Source organism: Channa argus, chromosome 4 (genome assembly GCF_033026475.1).
Source record: "Channa argus isolate prfri chromosome 4, Channa argus male v1.0, whole genome shotgun sequence".
NCBI classification, from domain to species: Eukaryota; Metazoa; Chordata; class Actinopteri; order Anabantiformes; family Channidae; genus Channa; species Channa argus.
In genome coordinates this window covers 29,526,417-29,554,236 of record NC_090200.1, presented here as the reverse complement: position 1 = coordinate 29,554,236, position 27,820 = coordinate 29,526,417, and the positions used below count along the sequence as shown (strand labels likewise).

The 27,820-nt window shown below is 36.5% G+C and overlaps 1 protein-coding gene across 7 annotated transcripts in view; it reads left to right on the top strand.

Annotated features, from left to right (window-relative positions):
- ntrk3a (neurotrophic tyrosine kinase, receptor, type 3a) overlaps nucleotides 1–27,254 on the top strand; it is a 215,954-nt gene extending 188,700 nt beyond the window's left edge. For 3 of the 7 annotated variants that reach the window (XM_067502384.1, XM_067502390.1, XM_067502391.1), the window contains 3 exons: nucleotides 8,177–8,420; nucleotides 20,161–20,319; nucleotides 20,830–27,254. In XM_067502384.1, the coding sequence (XP_067358485.1) occupies nucleotides 8,177–8,420; nucleotides 20,161–20,319; nucleotides 20,830–21,015 (589 nt within the window). In that variant the 3' untranslated portion in view covers nucleotides 21,016–27,254. The remainder of the gene's footprint in view (nucleotides 1–8,176; nucleotides 8,421–20,160; nucleotides 20,320–20,829) is intronic. The other 4 variants (XM_067502385.1, XM_067502387.1, XM_067502388.1 and 1 more) reach the window with 4 other exon arrangements.
- Nucleotides 27,255–27,820: the final 566 nt, after the last annotated feature.

Here is a 27,820-nt window from a genome sequence, read left to right as displayed (position 1 = left end):
AACTTAAATGGCGTTTGTTGTAGGCAATATGGTGGCAAAGACCTATTAAGCGAACAGCAAATAACTAGAGACATCAGTGTCTAACAGTGGCCACAATGCAGTACTCGTCATGAAAGATGCTCACCTACGGCCAGAGATAAACCAATGCTTGACTGTTGGCTGGACCTTGTTTGCATGATTATTTTAGTTTACTAATTCAAGAGTATACTATTTTGTATTTTATTAAGAGACCGATTGATATGGTTTCCCAATATTTGTGTTAATTTCCAGCAGACGTGTTAACGTGTAACTGTAACGTGTCATGTTACAGGTTGTTTTTGTAATTTCTTTAATGCTTCCCCTCTTTTCAAAAGTTTTCAGTGATGAGAGAACTTGTTTTTGCTTTGCCATGTGTTTTTTTGTGATTAGGTGGCCCAGGACCATTTTGGTGCTCATTTTGGATCAAAAGAGTGTTTGCAATAAAATCTAAATATACCATTTTTTATTGTAAACCTAGACTTGGTACACTTTCATAACATTATAGTACTTTGCACGTCCCTAGTTTTGATCCCACAGTCCAAAGGCATGCATTTTAGGTTACTTGATGACTCTAAATTACCTATAGGTGTGAATGTGAGTGTTAATGTTTTACTGTCTGTGATTAACTCTGGTCATGAGATAGACTGGAGAACTGCCCTTAGTTTACCCTACCACTAGCTCTATGACAGCTGGGATAGGCTCCCTGACCTTGAACCAGATAAGTAGTTAAGAATGATGGATTTTTTGTTGATTAACAACTGTATTCACAGTAATCAATGTTACATCTACAGTCTTCTCCCTGTCTTCCACATTGCACCTGGCTGTGCCCTATTGCAAATGCCATTGATTATGAAAAGTGTGTTGCATAACCTGAGCACAACCTCTGGGGGTTTAGAGCTGTGTTTGGCTACACCTTATTTCAGGAAGAAATGGCCCGTAGTGTGTATGACCTACTCACTTGTCACCCATCTTGTCCTTTTGACTTCTTTTGACTTTTGTTTTCTTTACTGTAATATTGAGTGATGAATAGGATGTTTCTACTGAAATTTGATGCCTTACTTTAAAGAGCACAATCTGTATTTGTTAAATAACATTCCTTCTTTCTTTCCACCCATACTATCTGTAGAGTGCAGGGCAGCCAGCATACTCATGCCAGGCTGCCCATGAATGATCCTTATAATTAGCTGCCTGTAAAAAAAGTGGAGGTAGCCTGCTATTAGAAAGGTAAACCATAATTAATAATTGACATTGTCAGCTTGGGCATCAGATGCCGTCACCGCAGTCAATGTGCCATACTGTGGGAACTTTGTTAGGTGTGTTATATCAAGCTTGAAGAATGACTCTGATGGAGTGACAGACTGACATGGGGAGCTGTTCAGCCCACAGTACTTCAGCCATTATGTAAAAAACAGTTAGCCTTAAGTAAAAATACTAACTGACAATGAAGACCTGCATTAGCTGGTATGTGGTGATTGATGTCTGAAGGTACAAAGATGTAGGCACCGTGAAAGTTGACACCGCATGGGTGTAAATTAGTGTTCCCTCTCACCAGTAGTATAATGTATTTCCTCCTTTGACTGAAATTGTAAAAAAATCAAAATGTGGCTCAGTTAGCCAAACACAGACCATAGGGTCGAAGGTTCATGCCTCCCTGACTGCATGTTGAAGTGTTCCTGGGCAAGACTCTGAACCCCCAATCCCCCTCCCTCTCTACCTAGTTGCTGTAACTCTACCCTCGATCACATGTCCCCACCTGTCCTCAACTGTAATCACTTTATCATTTTAGGATCCAGTCAGTGTCTGGTTGTTTATGACTGACATTAATGACAACCGAGGGGAGAGCTACAGTAACTACAGCTTTATCTAGTTTCATTTTAGGTGCACATACAGTTTCAAATTTGTTTTTATTTTGATATTATTTTTGGGTTCAACCAGAATTTCTGATTAATGTATGGTTAGTACTATTAGTTGTTTTATTAGCTTTAGTTTAGTTTTTAATTTATTTGGGCAACGGTCGCTTAGATGGTAGAACCAGTAACCCTATTGACCATAGAGTCACTGGTTTGTGCCCTGACTTATTCCTAGCTACTGGTAAAAATTGGGAAGGCCTGCATCAGGAAGAGCATCCGGCATAATAGTAATTTTAGTTGATGAGTTGTCAAGGATCAGTGTGGTTTAGAGTTAACATTTTAACACTGCACTTATTTAACATAAAGACTACAATACATTGGTTTCAGTCTGGCCAGTGATATGGTAAAAGGCAATGATGGAAATATTTGAATATCTTTTATGCCAGTTTTGAAAAGACAACAATTTGCCACTCTGACATACTTTTTGCATTTTCAGTGCATTTATTTGACAAACTTTTAAATTTAAGTATAACAATTCTTTTAAATCTTGTGTGTCACATAACCAGGGTTGACATATCTTACCGGTCTCATAAACAGAGTGATGAGTGTATTTTACCATATTGATTGGATTTTCCTGTCCACTATGCAAAATTTGCCTGCTGCTGCTGCATTTTTACTCTCCCCACTGCTCTTTATCTCTGCATCGTTTTCTATCAACTACATGTTTCCGATTTAAATATGACTTTTAAAATTTACTTTACGTTCAGGGTTTTCCTTTGATTTCTATACCACAGACACAGTTACCTGAAATGATTATAGTTCCACACAGACTAACAATACAGTTAGACTATACATTTACTTGTAGGTGATTGGTTCCAACGCTGATTAAAATAGCCCCCCACAGGTCTCCCACGTATTCTCCCAGACATCCTGACCTCGCTTCTACAATTGATAAGGCCGGAATTTAAACCCTGCAGCACCAAGTCACCATCTCGCATCTAGCAGTATTTGTAGGTAAGGGCTAGATAGAACAGCCTACAGTCTTGAAGTAGAGACGAGTAAATATACAGAACAATACACTTATTTTTATGTATTTTATTAGTTTTGTTTTTAGTATACCTAATTGTTTTTATTTCTTTTACTTTTTTATTTGCTGTGTGTAAATAATTTTTCTTGGAGTTAACAAAAATGGACATCAGTTTTTATTTAAATTTTTAATAATTTAATAATTCTGGTACATACATATAAGTGACAGATAAAACAAAATAGCCCCAACATTCAGTGTGTTGGAACTGAACAAGCTTCAGAGTGTGAACCCCTGTTGATATATATATATATTATATATCACAAGTTAGCAGGAAGCTACACAACTTAAATATGAATTCACAACACATTGTTCTTTTAAGCAAAACTCACATCTCTTTTCATTGTTGTGAAGCTTAAGAAGGGGGAAACAATTTTGTCATGAGTATATGAACTGTTTTTTAATGTTGGACATATGCCCTTTTTGCCTTTTGATAAAGAGTAGTCCCATTTTTGCCTTTTTGCCCTATTTTTGCCTTTAAAATTTTTGACAACTAAAATAGTGATTCTGTTGAAATTGCTTTCCCCTGTAAATTTAACAATTGAAGTATTGTTACTTCATGGATAAAATGTGGACCCCTAATAAAACGTCAAAAAAGGTGGTATTAAGATTAGGAATTATTAAGGCACAGAAATCCAATAATGTGGATAAAACTGCGTCTGATTTAGTCATGGCTGTAAGTGGTTGTCTTGTAGCCTTATTGTAGCATTATTATCTCCTTTGCCCCTAATTCCACTAGCCTTTAGAAAGAGAAACATTTCATAACATCGAAGTAGCTGTGCACAAAAAAATCCTGTTGATCAATCATCATGTTCATTTATAAATTGTCATGGATGGCACAGTGATGCCAAAAACGCACTTTGCACTGCCTTATGTCATCTGCTTTTGATTGCACTTCGTACGCAAAACATTAGTCTGGGTTTTTTTTCCCATATTAAAAAAGGTATGCTTGTTACCGATACTCAGCTCTCTGGTTTGAAGGCTGAAGCGAAGGGAAGTTGTACATACATACCTGGGCCCTAATTGTGCTCCAATATTAGAAACCTTCACAAACTTAATGTTGGAAACTTATGTACAAAAACACAAAACAAATCACGTGATAACCTACAAACATTAAGACCAATCTTCTATGGTGTTTCTCTTCTATGTTCTGGTGTCAGAGGTTACCAGCACTTAACACTGTAGGAGATCAGTCTTTACCACTGTCCCATTCTGATTTCTGGAGAAGACAGACAATAGTTATGGGTCTATCGAACTCCTTCGTCCTTGTCTTGATAAAATCCTGACGGTCTAGACCTCGTTCCTGCCGTTCATGCAGGAGTTTCCATCAGATTGGAGTAAGATCGCTTCTACATTAGTAAGAAACCCTCTTGACACGTACTAAACACTACTCAGCGAATAATGGAAGGAGAAATTGATCCATCTAATGTGGAAAAAGTCTTAAGGCCATGGAGAATGGTTTGCAAAGTCTGATAGACACAAGAAAGGTCGAGTTGGACCAGCTGGCGAAACAAAAGAGCAAGATACGCCGTTTAATGAAGGATGACTGCTGCGTGGAGGAAGTAGAAATCAAACATTTGACAGAGTTCAACCAATTGTTTGGTGAGTTTTGTGATATAAATACCTCAGTCGAAGAATTAGACCCTAAGCTTAAATCCGAAGAGGATATGAATAGCGATCAACAAGGCTGGTTTGAGCCGAGTTCATTCAGATAATTGAGGAACCAAATAAGGCAAATGACAGTATAAGTCCTGAAGACAGTGTGTCTGTGGTGTCCTCAAGGAGATCCAGGAAATCCAAAACAAGTTCTGTTCGCTCTGTAGCATTTTCAGCTTCAAAGGTATGCCTTAAGGTCGAACTACAAAGAGCAACTTTATTACAGAAGGTGGAAGCATTAAGGCAAAGACATGCTCTAGAGAAGCAAGAAGCTAGACTTGAGGCAGACCCTTACAAATCTTCCTTAAGCAAGCAGTAGGTAAAGGTGGAAAGGAAAAAGCCCCTTTAACAGACGAAACCTCCAAGACAGCCAGGCTCAGGGTGAGATGTCCTCCACCTTGACCACTTCATGTGAAGGAGCAGACAAACACATAGAGCAGCTGTATGTATGTACCTGCACATTAGAAACATACAGCTCAGAAGTCATGCTCAAGCTTTCAGTGTAGTACAGTGGAAACACCAATGCTTTAACATTTGCGGGCTAAAGCAATGACGTAAAATACGAAGTGAAAAAGTCTCATAGGGAGGTGGATTGGGTAGTGGAGGACTTTTCCACAGGAAACCGGGGTTTGATTCTAGTATGTCAGTACTCGAGAATTGTCTTGGTCTGGAGACTGGCCTTTTTTAAAGTCTCGGCCACATTTTCACTCGGTCTTGTTTAGTCTTAGACAGGGCGGACTACGGATTCTTTTCAAGACTGGTTAAGACCACAACAAATTCCCTGAGCATTTACCCTCGTTTGATGTAAGACGTCCTGCTTCAAATGCAGCCAATTACTTCACTTATTTCTAAATGGAAATCATTAGGTGTCACCTCTCCCTAACCCCCTTCACTCATACTTCTGGACCACATCAAACTTTTATTGGCACTTGGAATCTAAACAGAAAGAAATGTAGGCTAGGTGGGCTCGAAATTGTTGGTGTCTTGGTTCCAGCAAAAGTTGCACCTGGGACACAAAGATACATGATTCGAGATAATAAAGAAAATTATGTATTTAACGTTAACCACAGTACGCAAATATAAATATTCAGGATATTAATTTTTTAAGTCACCACTGAGATTAGTGAATAGGAAAATAAAATTGTGATGCAGCCTCTTCTCTCTGAGGCTGGGCAAGGGCAGCTCAGTCCAAGAGCTTTTCTGCACAAATGATTGGAAATGTGCAGAAAAGCGATAAATTCAGTTGTGCCTGCAGAGTTCAGATTAGAATTATCTAACCCAGCTCTAACAATAAGCTTTATCAAAAAAGAGAGTTTGAAGCCTAATCTTTAAATTAGAGTGGGTGTCTGCTCCCAAAACTGAACTGGGAGCTGATTCCATAGCAGAGCTTGATAGTTTAAGGCTCTGCCTCCTATTGTACTTTTGGAAGATCTAGGAATCACAAGTAGGCCTGCATTTAGAAAGCAAGGTGTTTTCACGCCACAATTTTCAGATTTTAATTTGAAAAAACAATTTAGCATTTTCCTTTCACTTCACAATATATACAACTCTATGTTGGTCTATCACATAAAATCAAAAAAAGAAATAATCTTTCTTTCTGCTCTTTCTTACACTTGCATCTCATGAAATGTAAACACTTTTCTGATAGGACTTTGCTTTGATATTTTCTCCTTGACTTAGATTTTTGCTTTTTGTTTCCTAATAATAGTACCTAAATGAGACATGTTTAAAGTGAAATTATCAATCTTAGCACAAAATGTGTGAATGGTAAATGGTCTGCACTTATATAGCGCTTTTCTACCTATGGGCACTCACAGCGTTTTACACTGCTTCTTTTTAACCCATTCGTACTCACAATCACACACACATGGGGGAGCTTTTATGCAGCTGGCCAACACTCACCAGGAGCAACTAAGTTGCTCAAGGACACTTTGACATGTGACTGTAGGAACTGGCGATCAAGCCAACATCTGCGAGACTAGTCTACCTTCCTTCACCACAGTCCCCCACAAATAACTCTTATGTTTATGGGAGACCCAAACACCTGATGGATGGAATTTAAACCAATCTAGTGCAGTTCCTGTATTCTCAGTGACATGTTCCAGTCTCTGTAATAACATGTTATTCTAAGTGGTGTCAGAGACACCACTAAGAACTAAAAGAGTATAGAGATGAGTCCACTTTCTTTTGCTAAGAGAAGAATATTGTCATTTCTGTCAATTCTGTAATATGATTAATTCTAAACCCAGACTAAAAACAAGTTATTCGTTTGCAAGTGAACACATAATTTAGTGTTGTATGTTACTCTGTTTCCAACTTGAGTCAGACTGTGCAGACCCTACCTAGTCACTCACTGTGAGCTGCTCTGGATGAGAGTATAATATGAATGCCTAAATTGTACATTGCAGTTGGTCAGATAATGAGCTGCATTATGTCTGCTGTGATAAGATGTTATTTGCTCTCAGGATGCTCTGCCCCAAAGAGTAGAACATTGGTACTTAGACAGCCGTCAAAAAGTGAAACTGCCAGTGCTTATGTGTGACCGTGTATGTGTGTTTGCATGCTTGTATGGGACAGTCTTTTAGTGAGTCTCCTTGTGCTTCAGATGCTAATTTTGGCTGAGTAATTGTGTTTCCATTAAAATGCTGGCATCAGTACATCCAGGACACACTGGTAATTTAGCCAGCACCCATTGCCCTCTAAACCATCATGCTCACACACCACACCGCACCAAACACACACACACCAAGCAGCCTTGCTGATATTCCTCCATTAGAGACTTAACAGTCAGTGGAGCTGAAACGACACACAAAGGTTGACTACTCATTTGACTTTGTATTCAACTACACAGGTCATCACAGCTTAACTCGCACATTATCCTTCCTTCCTCCTCTCTTTATGTCTCCTCTCTACCCTAGTGTTACCTCTAAACACAGCAATGAAACTAATAACAATTAAATAAGATAATCAGCAATAGGTCAGCATCACGATTTGTTTTGAAAAGTGTATTCTAGAGAATACATGGTGTGGGGTTTATCACTCAGTGAAAGACATATAACAGTTTTCTTTGTGGAAAGAATTTTAGGATTTCATCATCTATAGTACATACTATCATTAAAGCATTTGGAGAAATTTGTGTAAGCATGGGAAATTTGCTGGGTACCAATATTAAACGCCTGTTATCTTTAGGCCCTCGGGCAGCACTACAATAAAAACACATGGTGGGAATCACTGCATGGGCTCCACCTCTGAAATAACCAAACAAGTGCATTAGCACATTAAAAATCTTGACAGCAACAATAAAGGAGTGTTTATTATAAATATATACATATACATTTTTTAAACTGAAGTCAATGGCTAGAAATTAAGCATAAAATTGCTTCTATGCTTTTAAGCAGTCCTGTGAAATACACACAATTTAAGTTAATGGGCAGTAGAACCTACAGCATGGCCCTTTAAAAATGTCATACATTACACTGACTGTTGTTACAGCTTTTTTGACGTGACTCACATTGATTTGTTCAGAAATTTGTCCTGAGTTTCTTACTCTCTAAAACCTGCTCTTCAGAGCCCATGGACCAGATGCCATGATTCTAGTGGATGGACAGCCTCTGCAGACCAATGGGGAGCTAGGTCTGTCCCAGATGCTTCACATAGCAAGCCAGATCGCTGCTGGGATGATCTATTTGGCATCTCAACACTTTGTGCACCGGGATCTGGCAACCAGGAACTGCTTAGTGGGGAATGGCCTTCTGGTGAAAATAGGAGACTTTGGCATGTCCAGAGACATTTACAGCACAGATTATTACAGGGTAAGAACACAGCTGCTTGTTCCACTCATCACACAGAGTATTTATTTTCTCACTCGAATGTAAATTAGTTTAATTGGCTTTTTAACTCAGTGACACTGTTGCTGATTTGTCTGTGTAGCAAATATACCACTTTAGCTCAGATGATTTCTTAATGCACCACAGAAAGCAATTATAGTTGTCCTCACCACATTTTAGAATCTAATATTTAGTTTAATTATATTGTTCGCCTTACAAAATATTTGTCTTCTTTTGGGGTCCCTCCAGCTGGCACCACCCTAGACAAATGCATTGGTGGCCCCTGAGCTCAGATAAACCAAATAATTGACTTTGAAGAGACAAGTTTTGTTTTAACATACTTAACAGGTTTTCTTAAAAAAATTTAAAAAGAGGACTATAAACAGTTAAACAGCATGCTTTAACTAGATGTGATGTTTCCTTTATTATTCAGTATTTCTACTTTTAAGTTGTGGTACTGGAGACATGCATGTTTTCATTGTGGACAAACCAGATGAATTATTTAGTCTTTTAGCCTTCAGGTGTTTTTTTTAAGCATGTGAAGAATTTTAATTAGAGCTAGGCCCTCATTGAGTTCTTGAATTTCTCACGTGGGCCCCACGTGGAGAAAATGAAGTCCAACAGTACAGTTCTTCATAGACAACAGTTGCACAGGGGGATTTTCAGTAGACTCTCAGCACTGTAATTTGCATGCTGGGAAATAATTTGTATTTCGCAGTAAATGTCAATGACTCCATTGAGTCCCATCCTCCTAAGTAGCTTCTGTGGACTATTTTCTCTTTAATGGCTGCTCCAATATCTCAGCAGCAGAAAAATATGACTGACTCTCTTTTAATTTGAACTCATCAGTAATGAACTCAGTACATTACATTATTTCTCCCTTGTATATATTACTCCTGTGCACTCAGCCTCACCTTAATGCAGCACAGTCAGCAGAGTCTGAGAGGTATTAACTGAAAGTAAAGTTGGCAGGAAAAGAAAGACAAACACACACATACACATAGCAGGAAGGTAGAGCAGTTGTCCACCAGTCCCACAGTTGTTGGTTAAATCCCCAGTTCCTCCGGTCACATGTCGAAGTGTCCTTGAGCAAGACACTGAACCTCAAATTAGTTGCTCCCGGTGAGTGTTGGCCAGCTGCTTAGCAGCTTACATACAGTATTCAGCTGGTCTATAGAATTTTTTTTTTAATTTTCATATCTCTGTCAAAAATAGAGTACAGTAGTATGTGCATTTCTAAAACATGGCACAGTGTTGTAAGTGTAAAACAGACTTAGTCCTGTGAAGAACACAACGTGTTCCTCGTCATGTTGTTTTAATAAAATGAATGACTTTACAAATTTCCCATTATACAGCTGTGGAATTTTCAACAGATTACTCAGGAGGACTTGTTCATTATTCTACCTGTGGTGCTCTAGTGACTAATTGGCATAACAGAATAGTGTATGTGACACTAAGACAAAATATTTTACTGTGCGTGACTGTTCATGGTAACAAAGCAACATGTCACTTGCTGCATCAGTTTTTTTCACAAATGCATTTTTATGAAAACATTGGAGCTGTACAGCACAGTAACTTGTTATTTGGAGATATGGAAACAACTGTAAAAAAATATTGAAAATTAGAGTTTAGTTAAAATAGAGCTCAGGATTGAAAGGCATGGCTCAATTATAGGGTATTGTACAACTGTAAACATGCGAATCCTGACTCCACACTGAATCTGACTTTAGCTCTTTCTTAAAGAAAATTTTATAATTATGTATCAGATGAAATAAATTTGATAATCTTTTTTATCAGCTGAATCTGCATCTATGACAAGGATTTTCAGCTGCCTGGTCAATTTTTTTTGTTGCCCCCAAGTAGCCAACAAAATACAAAATAAATAAATAAAATAAAGTCTGTAAAGTTTAAATGAAATTGGGATAATAACTTTCCATACCAGCAGGTGGTTGTGTTACCTCATGTCACTATTGTCTGGGCCAAAAAGTCGTACTTGAGCACACTGAATTGTTTATAAATCACATTATACAGAATTAATTTACAAAATGTTGTGTTGTTTTTTTATTTGGCATGTGTTTTATGTTGAATGCCCTTCCTGAAACAACCCAGCATTTATCCAGACTTGGGAATAGCACAAAAAGATACTGGCTTGGGCCCAATTGTGGTTGCATTTAAGACAGTGGTGAGATCAGCGAGGCTGTACAGCTTAGAGACAGTGACAGAAAAGACAGGAACAGAGCTGGAGGCAGCAGAGCTTAAGACGTTTAGGGTTCTCCGTGGGAGTGACGAGGAGGGATGGGATCAAGAATGAGTACATCAGAGGGACAGGTAATGTTAGATGTTTCAGAGATAAAGTTAGAAAGGCAATATTGAAGTGGTTTAGACCAAAAAATAAGACCAAAGAGGAGATTTATAGTGATAGGGTTATATGTAGGTAGATGGTTTGCTGTGGCGACTCTGAAAGGGAACAGTTTAAAGAAAAAGAAGATAGAGAAAGAGCTAAAATCATTATGTGTAACACATTACACCTCTAGGCTTGCCTCCAGTCCATTAGCATCATCAAATCTGTGCAATTCCTCATTAAGCGTGCCTTTAATTGTTCTTTGTGAATAAATAAAGCACTTTCCCTAAGATTTTTTTCCATATTCTATGACAACTTGCCAACCACAACAACAAAATCTATCAAAAGTATTGGTTGACATTTAGGGTGGTTGTCAGCAAACACAGAAACATCTCCAATTAGCCTCTAATTATTGGTGTCTTAACAAGCACGCAGTACATTTTCTTTGCTCTGTGATTTTTGGATTATGTATGCCTGTACTTTACTAACATGTTAAAATTGGACTTGGCCATCGCTACCCTGAAGTCTTTACTGGACTTTGTTAGCTAAACCAAAAATCTAGGTTTTTAATCATAATAATCCTAACAGACCAAGTTACATTGAATCATTGTGAAAGAGGCTGTGTTAGTTTTTTGTAATTTAAAAAATTGATAGATAGAAAAGGGCTAAATGCAAACCATTTACCTTTGCCATCCTGTTACCTTGCATCTCCCTTTCTTTTAATTTCATTTAATTTTTTTATATGACCTCAAAAAGGACTGTTCCAACCTCAGATGAAAGTTCAAACCCACGGGCACCTCAAATTTCATTGGTCACAGACTTGTCAGTCTTTTAATGATAGTAATGCTTTACTTAAATAAATTTATAGGGATGGTGTGGGGGCCAAAATTGTGGTTTGTTGCCCAAGGGCAACACCATTCCATAGAGGGTTAGTGTACATGAGAACTCTTGAAAAGAATATTCTAGAAAAATTATGTTCCACAAAACCACATAAGGATGACAGTATGGCTTAAAGTTGTTTTGTTCACCCATGCTTCCTCCTCAACTGTCTATTTCTGACAAGTCCTTGTGAAATGCAGATTACTTTAATTGTTTTCCTAATTTCCTAAGGCTCATGGCGAATTTGCAAACACTATACCTTTAGCAGTTCAGTTTTGAATATTTTACTATTTGTATTAATGATGCACAACACTGCTGTTCTCAGAGACATTATGTTACTATTTCCACATGACCAATAACCACAGTTAGCCACATCTGTAAGCTTTTGTTTCTGATGTGTGATGAAAAAAGGTTGTCCACAACACAGATGACTGAAAATGGTTTTGAAATAGATAAGTAAAAAGTATAAATCTGACTTGAATCAGAAGAACTAGCTTAGTGACACAGGAGACATAGGGACCGTGGTTGATACATTCACTAATCATCTCCGGTTAGGCACAGGGCAATTCTTAGCCTAAGGCTAATGGAAACCCTGGTTTTCTAACAAACATAATCAAACATAAATCCTGAGAATAACCATTAAAATGTGCAGAGCTTTTGCTGAGTCAATATCATGTGAAGTTCCAGCCTTAATAGTAGCTAATATTCTCAGAGAAGGTTTCCTTAAGGCTACACAAAGGTCATTTATTAACTCACTTTTCCACCTAAAGTTACTCTAGCATGTGTTTTAATTTAAGGTACTGTATGTTAAGCCAAAAAAAAAAAAAATCGAGAATGAAGGGAATGAAAAAAATAGTACCCCACATTTAGGATAATGCTAAGGCCAGATCCTATTTCTTCCCCCTGCCTCTACCATATAGCCCTAACCCTCTATTTTTCATGTTCATGTACAGAGGTGTCTCAGTTGTTTTTCGCAGCTAGGAAAAGATCAGATAGGTTATTAGATGCATACTTGAAACCAATGGAAAATTGGACAAAAAATGTTAATATTATCATATGACATAATTAAATGACCTGTAGATTATCTTGGTAAATGGAAGATGCCCGTTTATATAGTGCTTCTATGTGCACTTTATAACATTGCTTCTCATTCACCCATTCACACGCACAGACACTCACATCCATGGTGGTGGCTGCCATGCAGGGTGCTCACCTGACCCACCGGGAGTAACTTGAGGTTTAGTGTCTTGCACAAGGACACTATAACACATAGCCAGTGGGGGAAGTAGTGGGCAGCCATGAGGTGGCGGCTGGGGAGCCAACTCTGAGTGTTTTGCTCAGGGACACACCTGACACACAAGTTCAGTTTAGTTTAAAACAGTTTAATATATTCTTTGATTGAAATGAGCACTTAAGACTTAGGATTGGGCTTCAGTGTGCATGCAGTAAGTCTTCCAAGCGAAAAAAGGGAAATGCACAGTTGTCCTGAACACAGATGTACCACACTAAAATAAAAACATTTAAAAAAAAAACTAGTCTACTTGCAAAGTGTGGTCCTTGTCCCCATTCCACAGCACTGAAATCTATTGTCTGTGGATGCATTAACAACTTCTTGGTGAAAGCTAGTTTTAAATCTGATCTATCACACAGCTTCTGTCATAACCCTGTGTTTATGTTGACTTTGTGAGATGATGTGATGGACAAAAGATTTCCTATAGATTGTGTCTCTGTCTCTTTAACATAGGTCATGATGATGAGATTACATTACTGTTTCGTACATGTTTAGTCACCCTGTTCCCTAAAAGCCTTCAGATCCACATTGTCCACTGTGTACTGCCCCGCTAAAGTGCAAGACCTGGTATTAGTCTGGGTCTTCCCAGGGTCTGGCAGAGAACGAGTGACCAGTTTCCAGTGCTGGCTCATGTTCATAGTTTAAAATGTTGTAATTAATTTTGAATGATAAAAGCTGGTGTCAACCACCTCACACTGCAGTCAATGAGCTCATCATTTTAAACCATTTAGATTAGACATTCTTTAAACAGTGAATATGCTGAATGATTTTATTTTATCACGGTCGGTAGATATGTTAAATCAGCTGTTAAAAAAAGAAGCATTAAGGCCATGTGAGTGGATGATAGAACCCAGGGATGTAGTATGGACAGAAAAAATAAGAAGACCAAGAACCGAACCCTGCGCCACAAGGATAGAGAGGCTATGACAGTTAGAAGCATGCTCCTGCAAGGATTACTTGAAGATTTGCCCCAATAGGTAAGACCAAAGCTACGCTACAGCTGATCCAGAGATGCCCAAGTCAGAGAGTGTGGAGAAGAGGATCTGATGGTTCACAGTGTCAAAGGTTGCAGATACGTCGAGTAGGATTAAGACAAAAAAATAAATTGCAGCTTTTGCAGCTCGAAGAGATTCCACGACAGTCAAAAATGCCGTTTCTGTGGAGTGACCCCTCTTGAAGCCAGACTGGTTGACATCAAGGAAGTTGTTGTTGGAAAGAAAGTCTGAGAGTTAATTGAAGACTGCTCATTCCATTGTCTTGGCCAGAAATGGAAGAAGAGAGATACGTCGGTAATTCTCCACAAGGGAGGGGCCTGCTTGAATGAGGTCGGAAAAGTGCCTGTTGTAAGAGATCTGTTGATGATTTGTGTAATAGCTGGCGAAAGTGCGGGTGCAACTGCTTGAAGGAGAGTGGAAGGTATCGGATCCAGAGAGCAGGTGGTTGGATGGTTAAAGAGGAGGAGGGTGGATACATCGTCCTCGAGTTGAAAATGAGAAGACCAATGCAGAAGTTAGCAGGATGTCATCTGGAGGAGAGAACTATGAGCTGATAGCTGCCACCTTATTTGGAAAGAAGCCGGCAAAGTCATCGACAGTGAGAGAAGTGGATGGCGGAGGTGGCGGTGGGTAGATGAGCTATTTGAAAGTGGAAAACTGGTTTCGGTGTCTGCGGTGTTGCTGAGCTTCTCCTGGTAGTATTTATTCTTTGCGTGGTGACACTGTGAGCCAAAGATCCAAGCAGATAGAGTCTTGGATTTGTACCTCCTCTCGATAGTCCTGAGTGTGGAGCATTGCCCACGGATCCAGTCAGTAAGCCACAGATTAGAAGCTGAGTGATGAGCGGGTCTAGAAGACATGGCGCAGACACTATCCAGACACGATGCAAGGGTATTGCAGATTCAATTTACTGCAACATTACATTGTTGATGTAAAAATACAATTCTACTGGTACATTGTGGTAAGCTAAGCGCCACCTACAGAGCGTATAATCCTATACAACTAAATTGCAAATTTTTCCTAGAAAACGTAATTTCAAGCACATTTCAGTTTTTATCAACATAATGACAATATGTTGTCATGTAAACTAAAATGGGAGTTGCAAATATGTTGATACTGAACATATCAATAAAATGTTACCAGACAACGTATTTTTGTCCATTAAAATATCCGATCTTGTAGCAAAATATCGGTTTACGTTATACGTTAGGGTTAGGTTACGTTAGGGTTACGTTATACGTAATATTCGATCCTGCACTACAATGTTCAGTTTGTTTGACTACAGCGTTATTAAAACTTTTTATGGTTGTGATTAAGCAGGTATAGGAGTTGCATAATGCATCTTTAATTTGCAACTGCAAATAGTTGGTTTATAATGGAATTATCAGAGTACTGTGATCACACTCGCTGTTAATAAATCTGGAGTTTCATGCATTTGAATAAAGCATTGGTAAGGAAAATTATCCAGAGTAAACATATATGCTATTGCAGTTTACCTGTAACTGTTTATGTTTTAACATCCAAGAGAATATCTTTTCCTCTAACAACCCTGAAATACTGCAGTAATACAGCAGCAAATAAGGTCCAAATGAACAAGTAAGAATTTTAGACAGTAAGTTTAATTTTTTAAATGTAGTGGAAACAATGAAGGAACAGTTTTCCTTTTACCTTGATAAGCAGTCAAGTTGAATTATTATTAATTTTGGAATATTGGAGAAATATTAAATAACTTGAAAACACAATTATGTAATGTGTAAATGAAGGCAGGGTGGGAGGAAGACAAGTTTATGTAGGATCAGGCTGTTGAGGGAGAAGAAAGTTGGAAGGGAAAAAGAGGACAATTTGTAAGCGGCCTACTTGAGGTCATTCATTATATGCGTCTTTATTAGGAGACACAGCAGTAAGGTAAGAGCAGATGAATAATGATTCACCTACTGTCTGATCCATATTATGTCCTGCTGTATAATAGAAAAGACACTAAGAGTTCTACATCTTCTTACATGCTCACCATTAGTAATGTGTGATTAAAGGAAACATCTACCCACTGACAGAAGACACAGATATTGATCAGCCTGCTTTATGTCATACAGTAACTCTGCTGGCTGCATTAGAGTTTTATTGGATCATTATTATCATTATTGGCTATACTCATACTCAAAGAGTGATCATGAAGTGCATGTAGCTTCTAGCTATAGGACAATGCTTTTTAAACATCACTGGCAGGTTTTTCATTGCAGTTGAGAATATGCATTATTGGCTGTAGATTTTCTGCACACAATAGAAATTTTAGCTCTTAGCAAGTAGAACCTAATTAGTGTGACGATACAGTCATGGACAGATTATGAAAAAGTAGCACTCGTGGAAAAAGATTAAAGGCTCCCCATCTCTTCTACACTGGACCCTAAGACATGCCATTTGTGTTGTTGTTTATTAGTTATATCTATAAATGTTTTTTGTGTCTTTTTGTTCATCATGTCTCTTTTAAAAAATGTTTTCAACTGTGGTAAGGGTGGAATCATATCACAGTTCTTACACTATGGTTTTAAGTTTGGTTGGGTGTGTTGTTTATTAGGTATTGGCAATTTCCACATGCTCTTTTCTTTGGCAAAAACTTTTCCCTAAAGTAGAGCATAAGGACACAAAGAACATAAACACTTCTTCATTCTGAAGCATTTCTTGGTAAATCTAAATTGAAAGAATATGATTTCTAATTAATGCAAATATGTTTTATTTTTAATAGAAATGGTCACATTATAGATTAAACTCAATACATTTTAGATTAAACTCAATAAATAATACACTAGAACACATACATACACTGTAACATTACAGCTTCAAAACAAGACTGCTCTTTTCATTTTATTTTTATTACTATGTTTCAGGGAATAATTATAAAATGGCTCAAGCACTCAATATGCTAAAATCCTGCATCCTCCACACCACCTTACAGCTGTATATTATTTACTTTTTATTATTTATTTTTCCCCTGGTAGCCTAAACCGTGCCTAGCAAATCAATTGGTTGGAGTTCTTACTTAAGAAGGCCGGTGGGCCTCTTTACAGTAGGCTCTTTCAGCAATCCACCCATGGAGAAAGTGCCAAAATCTAAGGAAATGTATGCTTCTGTGTTGAATCTATACAGAGTTAATGCCATTGGCCACGTAAGTTGCACTGACGTGTCTGCCCTGCTCTGCTCTGCTAATAGATAATAAACAGCAGGGAGCAAGTGGCCACAGGTCAGGTTGTGGTTGTACAGGGCATTTTCCAGATGTGAATATGTAGAACTGTGTGAATGCAATCAGTGCGTTTCCTACAGAAGTAAGGTAGCCTCTCAGTAAATCTATATATTGACTTAGATATTTGCTTGCTTTGTACCTCACTTGTAAGTCGCTTTGGATAAAAGCGTCTGCTAAATGACTACATGTAAATGTAAATATATATAAAGGTTGAATAAGAAATACATCTACCAATTTGAAAGAGAAATGAAGAAAACACCAGCAATGTTCCAGCAAGCAGAAGACTCTAATACATTGTTTGAAGCAATCAGGTGTGTGGACAGATTATTTTAAATAATCACAACTGGTTAAAAAGGTATGAAATGAGATGTATTAATGCACTAAACTTTGAATGTTTGGTATAAACCTTTAGAATAAACTAGTTAAAAACAAGGATGGAGGAGGGATTGAGTTGCTTTTAAAATTAGTTTTTGATAACCTCCTTATTAAATTATAAAACTTCCAGAATCTATTTTTTCTTTTCTTGAAAACATTATTCACACATAACTTTTCTCCTCACAATTCTACCTTATGGAACAACATGGCAATAACAATTAATAGGAAATCCTGATTTGTTAGACTGTGAAGGCGATTTTTCTGCATAAATACAAATTAAATTGTACTAACAATGAATATTGTAAAACTTGTGAATCAATTCCATTTGCACTGAGCCAGTTGATTAAAAACACCTTATTATATTCTAAAGTTAGTAAGACGCTACCAGATTTATTCATAAAACATTGGAACCTCAATGACAGCAAATGGAATAACAAATACATACGCACTGCCTTTAAATCTATACTATTTCATGAATAAATTAAACGGCCTATTTCACCAAAGATATACTGGTTAGGCAAATTTGTTTACAGAATTTGGTTGCTAAATTGATGGGACCATCACTTCAAATGCATATACGGGGTTGTTCAAAATAATAGCAGTACAATGTGACTAACTAGAATAATCCAGGTTTTTAGTATATTTTTTATTGCTACATGGCAAACAAGTTACCAGTAGGTGCAGCAGATTCTCAGAAAACAAACAAGACCCAGCATTCATGATATGCACGCTCGTAAGACTGTGCAATTAGGCAATTAGTTGAAGGGAGTTCTTTAAAAAAAATAGCAGTGTCTGTCATTGACTGTACATAATCAAAACTATTTTGTACAAATGTTTTTGTTTCTAGGATTTATCAATCCTGTGAATCACTAAACTATTATTTAGTTGTATGACCACAGTTTTTTAAAACTGTTTCACATCTGTGTGGCATGGGTCGTCTCACAAACTGTCTGTGGCCCTTGGACCCAAAAAGAACAATTTTACTCTGATCAGTCTACAAATGTTCCTCCATTTCTCTTTAGGCCAGTTGATGTGTTCTTTTGCAAATTGTAACTTCTTCTACACATGCCTTTTTTTTTAACAGAGGGACTTTGCGGGGAATTCTGGAAAATAGATTAGCTTCACACAGACGTCTTCTAACTGTCACAGTACTTACAGGTAACTCCAGACTGTCCTTGATCATCCTGGAGGTGATCATTGGCTGAGCCTTTGCCATTCTGGTTATTCTGCGATCCATTTTGATGGTTGTCTTCCGTTTTCTTCCACGTCTCTGGTTTGGCTCTCCGCTTTAAAGGCATTGGAGATCATTTTAGCTGCAAAGCCGATAATTTTTTGTAACTCTTTATAGGTTTTCCCCTCTCCAATCAACTTTTTAATCAAAGTACGCTGTTCTTCTGAACAATGTCTTTAAAGACTCATTTTCCTATGGCTTTCAAATGCATGTTCAACAAGTGCTGGCTTCATCCTTAAATAGGGGCCACCTGATTCACACCTGTTTTTTCACAAAATTGATGACCTCAGTAATTGAGTGCCACACTGCTATTTTTTTGAACACACCCCTTTCAATTGACTGTCCAATTGGACAGCCTTAAGAGGGTGCATATCATGAATGCTGGGTCTTGTTTATTTTCTGAGAATCTACTGCACCTACTGGTAACTTGTTTGCCACGTAGCAATAACAAATATACTAAAAAACTGGAATATTCTGGTTAGTCACATTGTACTGCTATCATTTTGAACAACCCTGTATATGGTGTAACTGTCATCGATGACGCCATCATTTTTAAAAACTATAAAAGTATAAAAATCTTTAAAAAGATATTTATATGTATACAATCAATAATATCTTTTATAAGGTGAAAGTTTTGAAGTTTAAATTTGTTTCTAGCTGAAAGTACACCAAAGCAGGGAGGTGGCAAAAAACGTGCAGAAGACAGAGGTCAGATTCATAATAAAGATTAGGAGATACAGTTGTAGTTGATACTCCTCCTTTTGATATCTGTAATACTTTATTTTTTATTGACAAATTGAATACACTTGTTTCGGACATGGTGTACAACATAGTTATCCTTATGGGGAAATATCATATACAATGTTGTAAGTGGCGAAAAGGCAAACCCCCTTTTGTTTTATCAATTACTTTATTTTTTTTTTCAGCACTCAACTCCAGTGGTATAGCAAGAAAAGTAGATGTTTTTATATCTAAGTATGTATTTTTTTAAATTTAAGCAGGGGAGAACAAGTTCCATACAAGTTCCATATGCATTTTTAATTCCATACACAGCTCTTATTATTGTTATTTTATTTTATTCTGCTGTACGCCCATTTTTTGGTACTTTTTATTTTCTTCTTCTCTTTCACACTCATTTTATTTATATTCTGTATGTCTACCACTACAACTGGTTGTGATTTTGGTAATAGTTCAATAAAGTTTTTTTTAATTAAATGAATTCCATGAAATAATGTTACACATACCGTAAAACTGGTACAAATTCATTATCAGAAGAAACAACATGGTCAAGATTTGTATAAAATGTTTTCATTCAGATTTTTATGTTCATATATAAAAGTTTTACCTACTGTATGTGTGTATGCTTTTGTGTATTTAGGTGGGAGGTCACACTATGCTGCCTATTCGCTGGATGCCCCCAGAGAGCATCATGTACAGAAAGTTCACCACAGAGAGCGACGTGTGGAGTTTTGGAGTCATTCTTTGGGAAATCTTCACTTACGGCAAACAGCCATGGTTCCAGCTCGCCAATAATGAGGTACCCACTTCCATTTAATGAAGTGAAGAGGACTTTGCAGTCTATGATTCTTTATATATAAATAACTATATAAATTTAAATTCACCATAATTAAAGTAAGTACTTAACAGTGTGAGGAAGTCATTTTACTAATTATTTTAAAAAATGTATTACATCTTGTTGTGCACCCTGACAGTATCCTACACCTCAGGAGTTTGCCTTTTCTGAGCCTACTGTACAGTATGGGTCTTTGTGTGTTTGTGTGTATGTGTGTGTGTATGTGTGTGTCTTTGTGTGCCCACGCTTTAGGCAAGTAGAGCCATATTAACTGCCTTCCGTATACAGTATATTAATAATTAGTAGTAATGTTGGATCTCTGCAAAAGATGTGGAAACAATCAGTTGTGAAAACAGCATCAACCTTTGGTAAAACAACTTGTGTTTTTATGGATGTTGTTATCTATTTTTTAATTAATTTTAATTTAGTATATGTTTTAGTTTCTAGTTAAACCATTTCTATCTTTCTTCCCAGGTGATAGAGTGTATTACTCAGGGCAGGGTTCTGGAGCGCCCCAGACTCTGTCCCAAGGAAATCTACGACATTATGCTGGGCTGCTGGCAGAGAGAGCCACAACAACGCCTCAACATTAAGGACATTCAGAAAATGCTGTTTACTCTCATGAAAGCCACACCAGTGTATCTGGACATACTGGGATAAATATGGATTTGAGGGGGAAAAATGGTACATAATTTATGTTGGACTTGATTATCAACGGAATAAAAATGATTACACTGGATCAGGTGTAAACGGATTGCCTAGGAGAGGTTTCACCTGGACCCCTAACATAGCCTGTGAATGAGGCATGTGAATGAGGATTAGAAATTAAGTGTATCATGTATTTACGAGGTGGCACAGACGGATTGGAATGTACAAACTAAAGTAGAATGATGCTAGTTTGGAATGAACTGGATTATATTGCCCTGCATCTTGTTATAATCAAAGAAAACGTCTCGGATCTCACTTACTGGTTGGGTCTGGGCTCCTGAGGTCCAGTCCAGCTTCTTTTTCAATTACCCTTAGTCTAAAAAGCTTTGATTATGTCAAACCGGATTGAACTGTATTAGCTTGATTGTACTGGACTGGTATGGTTTAATTGTTTTATCCAAATGATTTGGTACCATCATTTCCTAGCCTATGCATCTTTATTTTACCTAGGTGAGTGTAGCTTTGGCTTTATCCAGGTTCTGATAAAACTTGATGAAGACTAGTAGTTTGGCTCCGTTTGGCTACAGTGCATTTGAAATATCCTGTCTTAGATTACAGGCAACTGATTTATCTTTAAATATCTCTCTTGATAAGTCAAGCATGGCGAAGTTGGGCTCAACAGCTATGTTTCAAAAACCTGAATTAGATATATCTTACTTCTTGGGTGTTATTTTTTCCTTAGTCTAGAGCTAGAAGTATATGGTACACAGAAAACCATCTTAGAAATCTAATGTGTATTATGGAAGTTATTGTAAAATCTTGTCACCATTAAACATTTCACATGCTTGTGTATATTAGCAAACCATAGCCAGGTTTGTCTATTTGCCAATAGTGTTACATGTTTTAGGTTTTCCTATTCAATAATAATGCTTGGCCAGATAAAACTCAAACTTTCTATGCTAAACTTTAAAGTTTAGGGCTGTTGTTCAATTTTAATCTAATGAGTATGACACAACTGTCTAGTTTGGAAAAATTCTTCTTTTCAAAGTGATGATCATGACCTTTGATCATAAAACATGAAGAGATGAACTTACCTTCTGCATTATTTTATCAGGGAAGATTCCTAAAACTGGCAAATGTCCAAATACCAATGTCAACAAAAGTGTACAATGTAAACGTCAACATTCTAGACAGGTAGCACTAGGGAGTTCTGGCTTAACTTTAAGTGAATGCACAGTTCAAATGGTTCATCTGTAAAACAAGATTTTTATTTTCCACACTGTGGTTTATTAAAACATCAAGGATACAGGTAAACCTATTAAGGAAAGTGTGCATCAATCGAATGTGTCATGCACAGCAGCCACTGTGTTCTTAAGTGCAAGTCTAATGTTAACACACTTCTGAGTTCATCTACAAAGCCATAGATTCACTTTTCCTTCCCAATCTCATTTTAGCTCACTTCTGCAAGAACCTGACCAGATGTTCCAATCCTGAGCCTGGATGCATGGCCTGAGTGACTGTCTGTCTGTTGCCATAGAGATGGACCTAAGTGCCTCCTACTTCTTTATAAACACTGGGAACTCCAAAAAAAGTCTTTCCAAACAAAAAAGCACTTTTACATTTTGTTTACCTGCTTTAAATGTACACTGTACAATGTAAACTTTCCTTGTTTTCTTAAAAACATACCTTTCAGCATACTATTGTATTGCAAAAAATACTCAAAAACTGAAAAAGATTAGAATAATACAGAAAAAATAAACACTCAAAAAAGTTTTTGTACCATTTGCAGCTTCACAAAACCCACACACTACCCAACACAAAGTTACATTTTTGTGTTTTTTTAAAAACACATGCTATATATTTTTACTGGTTTTTTTTTTTCTTTAAATTAAACAGTGGAATTCTGCCATGCTCCAAAGCCATGGGAATATTCTGCCACTGGGTAAGAAAAAGCTGAACACAATCAAATGGCAATTTGCTGTGAGGAAACCTTTAATGAAAAAGGATTACTTCAACATATGTGTTTTTGTGTAGTATGAATGAATTGATCCACTCTGACATAAGATCCTGGACATGATTGTGCTACAACAGCTTTACAGTTCTGGAATGCCTGAACTGAAAGGAGAACAACAGAGCTACCAGTCAATGAACAAATGCTTGTTACTTTAAAAAAGAATGTACATACTGTAAATGTCTACATCTTGAAATATGTTAACTTATTTGCTTTTATGTTTTTAGCATTTGTCCTTATTTGAGCACGTGTTCTTAAATGGTTAGGTGGAACCCAATAGATAGTTTAAATAATCTTTTTATTGTACTTTATTGTTATTTTAGTTTATCTATTCATAGGATATGGTTTAAGACATTTTATAATCCTTTAACTTTCTTTAAAATATTTAGTTTACATATTTTAATTCATTCTAGTTTGAGTTGATGGTTTAATAATTATTTACGAGGCAGGACAGCCATGAGTGTAGAGGAAAGATGTAAAAGTAATGGGCCAGTATTTATTTAACCTGATCAGAGTGTACCAATCTAGGATCACGTTCTACAGCTTTTATATTCTGTCACTGGAAAAATATTTGGTCAGTGAACAAATGTTTGGTTTAGCAATGGGTCATTGACCCTATAGCTTGAAACAAAATTGTATGTATGTCTTTCAAAGCAACAATCAGAAGGCACACTCTTTGCTCAATGTCTGTCTGGAACGATAGCCATAACTGTATGCATGTGTCATCTGACTAAAAGCTGAAGACAGGCCCATGTTTTTTTTCTCCCTCAGGGTCAAACAACTGAGAAAGGTTTAGTGTGTTCTGATAACTGTGAGATAGCATCTACATGTAAACCACTGTCATACTATTCAGTGTACTAATGTTTGACTGTCATGTATCTGATATTGTTGTCTTAGAACTTGTTTCACTAAAGCACCTTCACTCCAAAATTTAAATAACATTAAAGTTCTAATGGATTAAAATATTTCAAAATGCTAATAGTACTTGCAGATAAATTGGGATAAATTGGGCCAGAATTGTTATAGCAGAGGTGCTTGTGTGAAACCTCACCCAGAGTGCAAACTTTCCAGCCTCTTTCTTTCTATGATCTTTCAAGAACTACTGTATGATACCATTACTACTGTAATTATATGTGTCTCTTCTGTTTTAACTGTAGTCACACTAAACAGTTATATTCCACAGGTTTATGAGGGAGGTACTAGCAGGCAAAGGAAACTTGACTAAGCCACAGTACTGTAGCTCTTGATCTGTCACAACTCTCAGTTCCTTGTCCTTTCTGTGAAGAAGAGAAAAGTGCTGTGTTCAAAAAATGGAAAAAGACAAGAATGTAAAATACATCTGGTGGATCAGTATTTTGTCGCATATAGAGTATACTGCATCTTTCTCGTACTATGAATGTTTTTAATGTCCTCCAGGAAGTCATGTTTTACCAATGTATTCTAAGAGGTTATAAGAGTCTTTAGAGTTATTAAAACATCACTCTCCATGTTTGTAGATTTATCTGTTTTTTTAAAGACAAAGAATGAAAGACACTTCATGTTGTATGGAGCCCCCTCACCACCCCACTTGAACAACATTGAATAAAGTAACCCCATTGAGTAATGATTTCAAACAAAACATGAACTGGAGTTCTGCACTAGATGTCAAAATTTCCCACACATTTCCCTCAAAATAACTATGCAAGTAGGTACTAGGTGACTTATCAAACCTTAATTAGGGTCATGATAACAATATGTAATGACCAATGACCTTTCAATGGCGTAATAATGCTCAAATCAGCTAAAGAGCTTTAAATAATGGTAGGCAATACATACTGATTACTTCTCTGGTTTTTCTCTCTTGTGGTACAACTGTTGATCTCTCTTTGTTTTGCCCCGCTTACCTACAATTTATCTCTCCAACACAAGCCATTTATCACTATCATAACATTTTAACTTCTTTTTTTCGTCTCCCTCCTTGTTTCCTTTTGGGCGTTGTTGCCGTTTACATTTAACTCTACTTGTCACTTCCAAGTAAACCAGCGCTTGAAGTCTTAATCATGTGACCAGAACACACTGGTCACAAACGCCTTTTTGTGATTTGAAAAAGTCCCAGTTTACCCAGAAAACAGAATATATTTATACATATAACCATATTTATGTAAAATTGTAAGCTTACTTCTCTTAATTCTTTTAAGATTAATTTAATGCATTTAATCAATGCATGAAAGAAGTACACTAGCTTGAGATATTTTTCTGGCCCCTTCATTTTTTGCATACCTTACTGCATCTAAATTGCTATTTTTATTTAATTATTAGAATTATTCTACACATAATAATCAATAATAAAAAAAAGTGAAAATCTATTTTTAGGTATTTTTGCACATTTAATAAATATTACCCTGAAATCTCTAATTTATAGTACTGTCATAGAACCAGAATGTACCTGACCAGAGGTCAAAGCTAACAATAGAAGCCACATCTAAGAGCCTGAAAACCTTTGAGCATTAGAGGTTTCAGTTTTTGATCTTTAACACATTTTAACACAATAGGTTTGGATCTTTTCATTTTTGGTTATTGCATGTAGATCAGTGGGAAAAAATGGTACATTTTAAAATTGCTCATTAAATGTAATCAGGTCAGGTATTTTGAAATGGCAAAAAGAGTAAAACAAAACATGTTGTTCATTAACATATTTATTTTATTGCACATTGAACAGATACAGATTGTCCTTAATAATTTAAATTAATATATCAAGAAGCATCCAAACATTTGCACCAATATACATTTATTATTTTACTACAACTTTTTAATAAACTCCTTGACTATTTTGTTACTTCTGATGAGTTGGGGTTAGGGTAAGTTTGCATCCCCTTATATGCCCTTTGAAGGGATGTAAACCTTTGCACCCAGCTCTAATATTAAAGTGTGTTAAAAGTGAAGGAGGCCCCAATACAGTACATTCTGAAGATAATGTAGAGTCTAGACCTGAACTGGAGAGTTCTGAAGACAACTCTCCAGTGGTTTTGTCCGATTTTTTCAGATTTTTCAATAGATCTGCAGAAGGGAAATTCCAGCTGTCACAGTGTGAACAATCTTATTCTCAATCTGTGTGTAAACGGTAAATCAACCTTTTTCATAGTATATGTGAATTTTGCTATCTGTGTCATCTGTGCAGAATAGGAAATTACAACTAAGACTAACTAAACTCAAGAAAAACAGACTCAGTAAACACTGTCTGTGATTTACTTTCTAGATATAACTTGACCTAATTCAGGGTTCAAGTTCTTCAAAGTTACATATAAGATTAATTGTTTAATAGATGAGTCCCAAAGTAAAAGACCATATTCATATTGGTTCATTTTTCATGTCATAATTTGGTGCCAATATCTGGGGCCATTGTGGGAAGGTAGTGATTTTAGTATGGTTGGAGGAGTAGTGAATAAGGCATCGGCTCATCTGACTTTGTCTGCAACATTTGTTAACATCATAACTGTCAAATTATTTTTAAACAGTACTACATGTAAAAAATGGTATTGATTAAACTAAATTTTGTTTTCTTTCCAAAATCAATCAGTTTTCTGTCTGGTGATAGGGTTGAAATTCAGGCAGGAACTGATGTTAATTTCTTTACAGACCATTATATGACATATACCATATGCTTTCATATATATAATTATATGAAAGCATATGGTGGTTTAGCTCATATGCTTTCATGTATGCCATTTTTGTTTTCTATTTACAAATATGACAGACATCCTTGCATACATGCAAACTTCCTGGAGGACAATGTCTCTAACGCTGAGATATTCAAAAAAGACTCATGACGCTGCTAAGATGTGTCCTGTATGATGAGCTATAAGCATTCATTGGGTAAATGTTAGTTGTATACCTTCTAAATCCTTCTAAATCTGTTGATCTTTAAGTCATATTTCATGTTTTTATTTTTTTTGGTGTATTCTCACATAGACACATAGTCACATTTTTCCATGCTTTTCAATCCATTTGACCTTTTCATGTTCCTTACTCCTTGTTTTACTTAATTGTTTTTTCTGCATTAGGTTTCACATAACAAGTATTTAAATTTAATATGTTAAAGCCATCATTACTCAATATTATGTCAGTCTGTAGCTCTCTTTCTCTCTGGGTAATTTCTCCATACTATCATTTAAAACTGTGTATTAGAATAATTTGATAACTTACAGTATATAATGTCTTTTTAAAAAGCTGAGATGTGGTAAACTTTAAGGCTCTGTGTACAATTCTGACTCATTAAAAGTTGCTTCATCTTTGAAATTGTTTCTTTTTCTTGTTCAGTTTCAGTCTTTTATTCCTTTGGTGCCTTTCGTGAAAACACTGGAATAGTTATTTTAAGACTGTACTCATTACTGAAAATAGATTACTCCTTCAATTTTTAATTAGATGTATCAATTATGGATTTCTCAAATATATGTCTACAAATAGTGAAAATATGCTTTTAATTTCTCACTTTAATACTCATTGATGCCAGTTAACTAACAGAGTGTATTTCAGCAGATAGTAATTTGTCAAGTAAATTGTCAGCTTTACTTCAAATAACAATTTCTTCAGAAAACAAAGATAACTAACTATTATAATCTACACTACTCACAAAAAGTTAGGGATATTCAACTTTCGGGTGTCCATGTATCCATGTATCAGTGTATCACAACGTGATACATGGATCACGTCTGATCTATAAATCGACCAATAAATGTTTTGGTTCAATGATAATTTGTATTTAAACAGTCCTCCTTATCATGCTGTTCACATTTTGACATTATGAGACCCCTCACAGGTACAGATGTG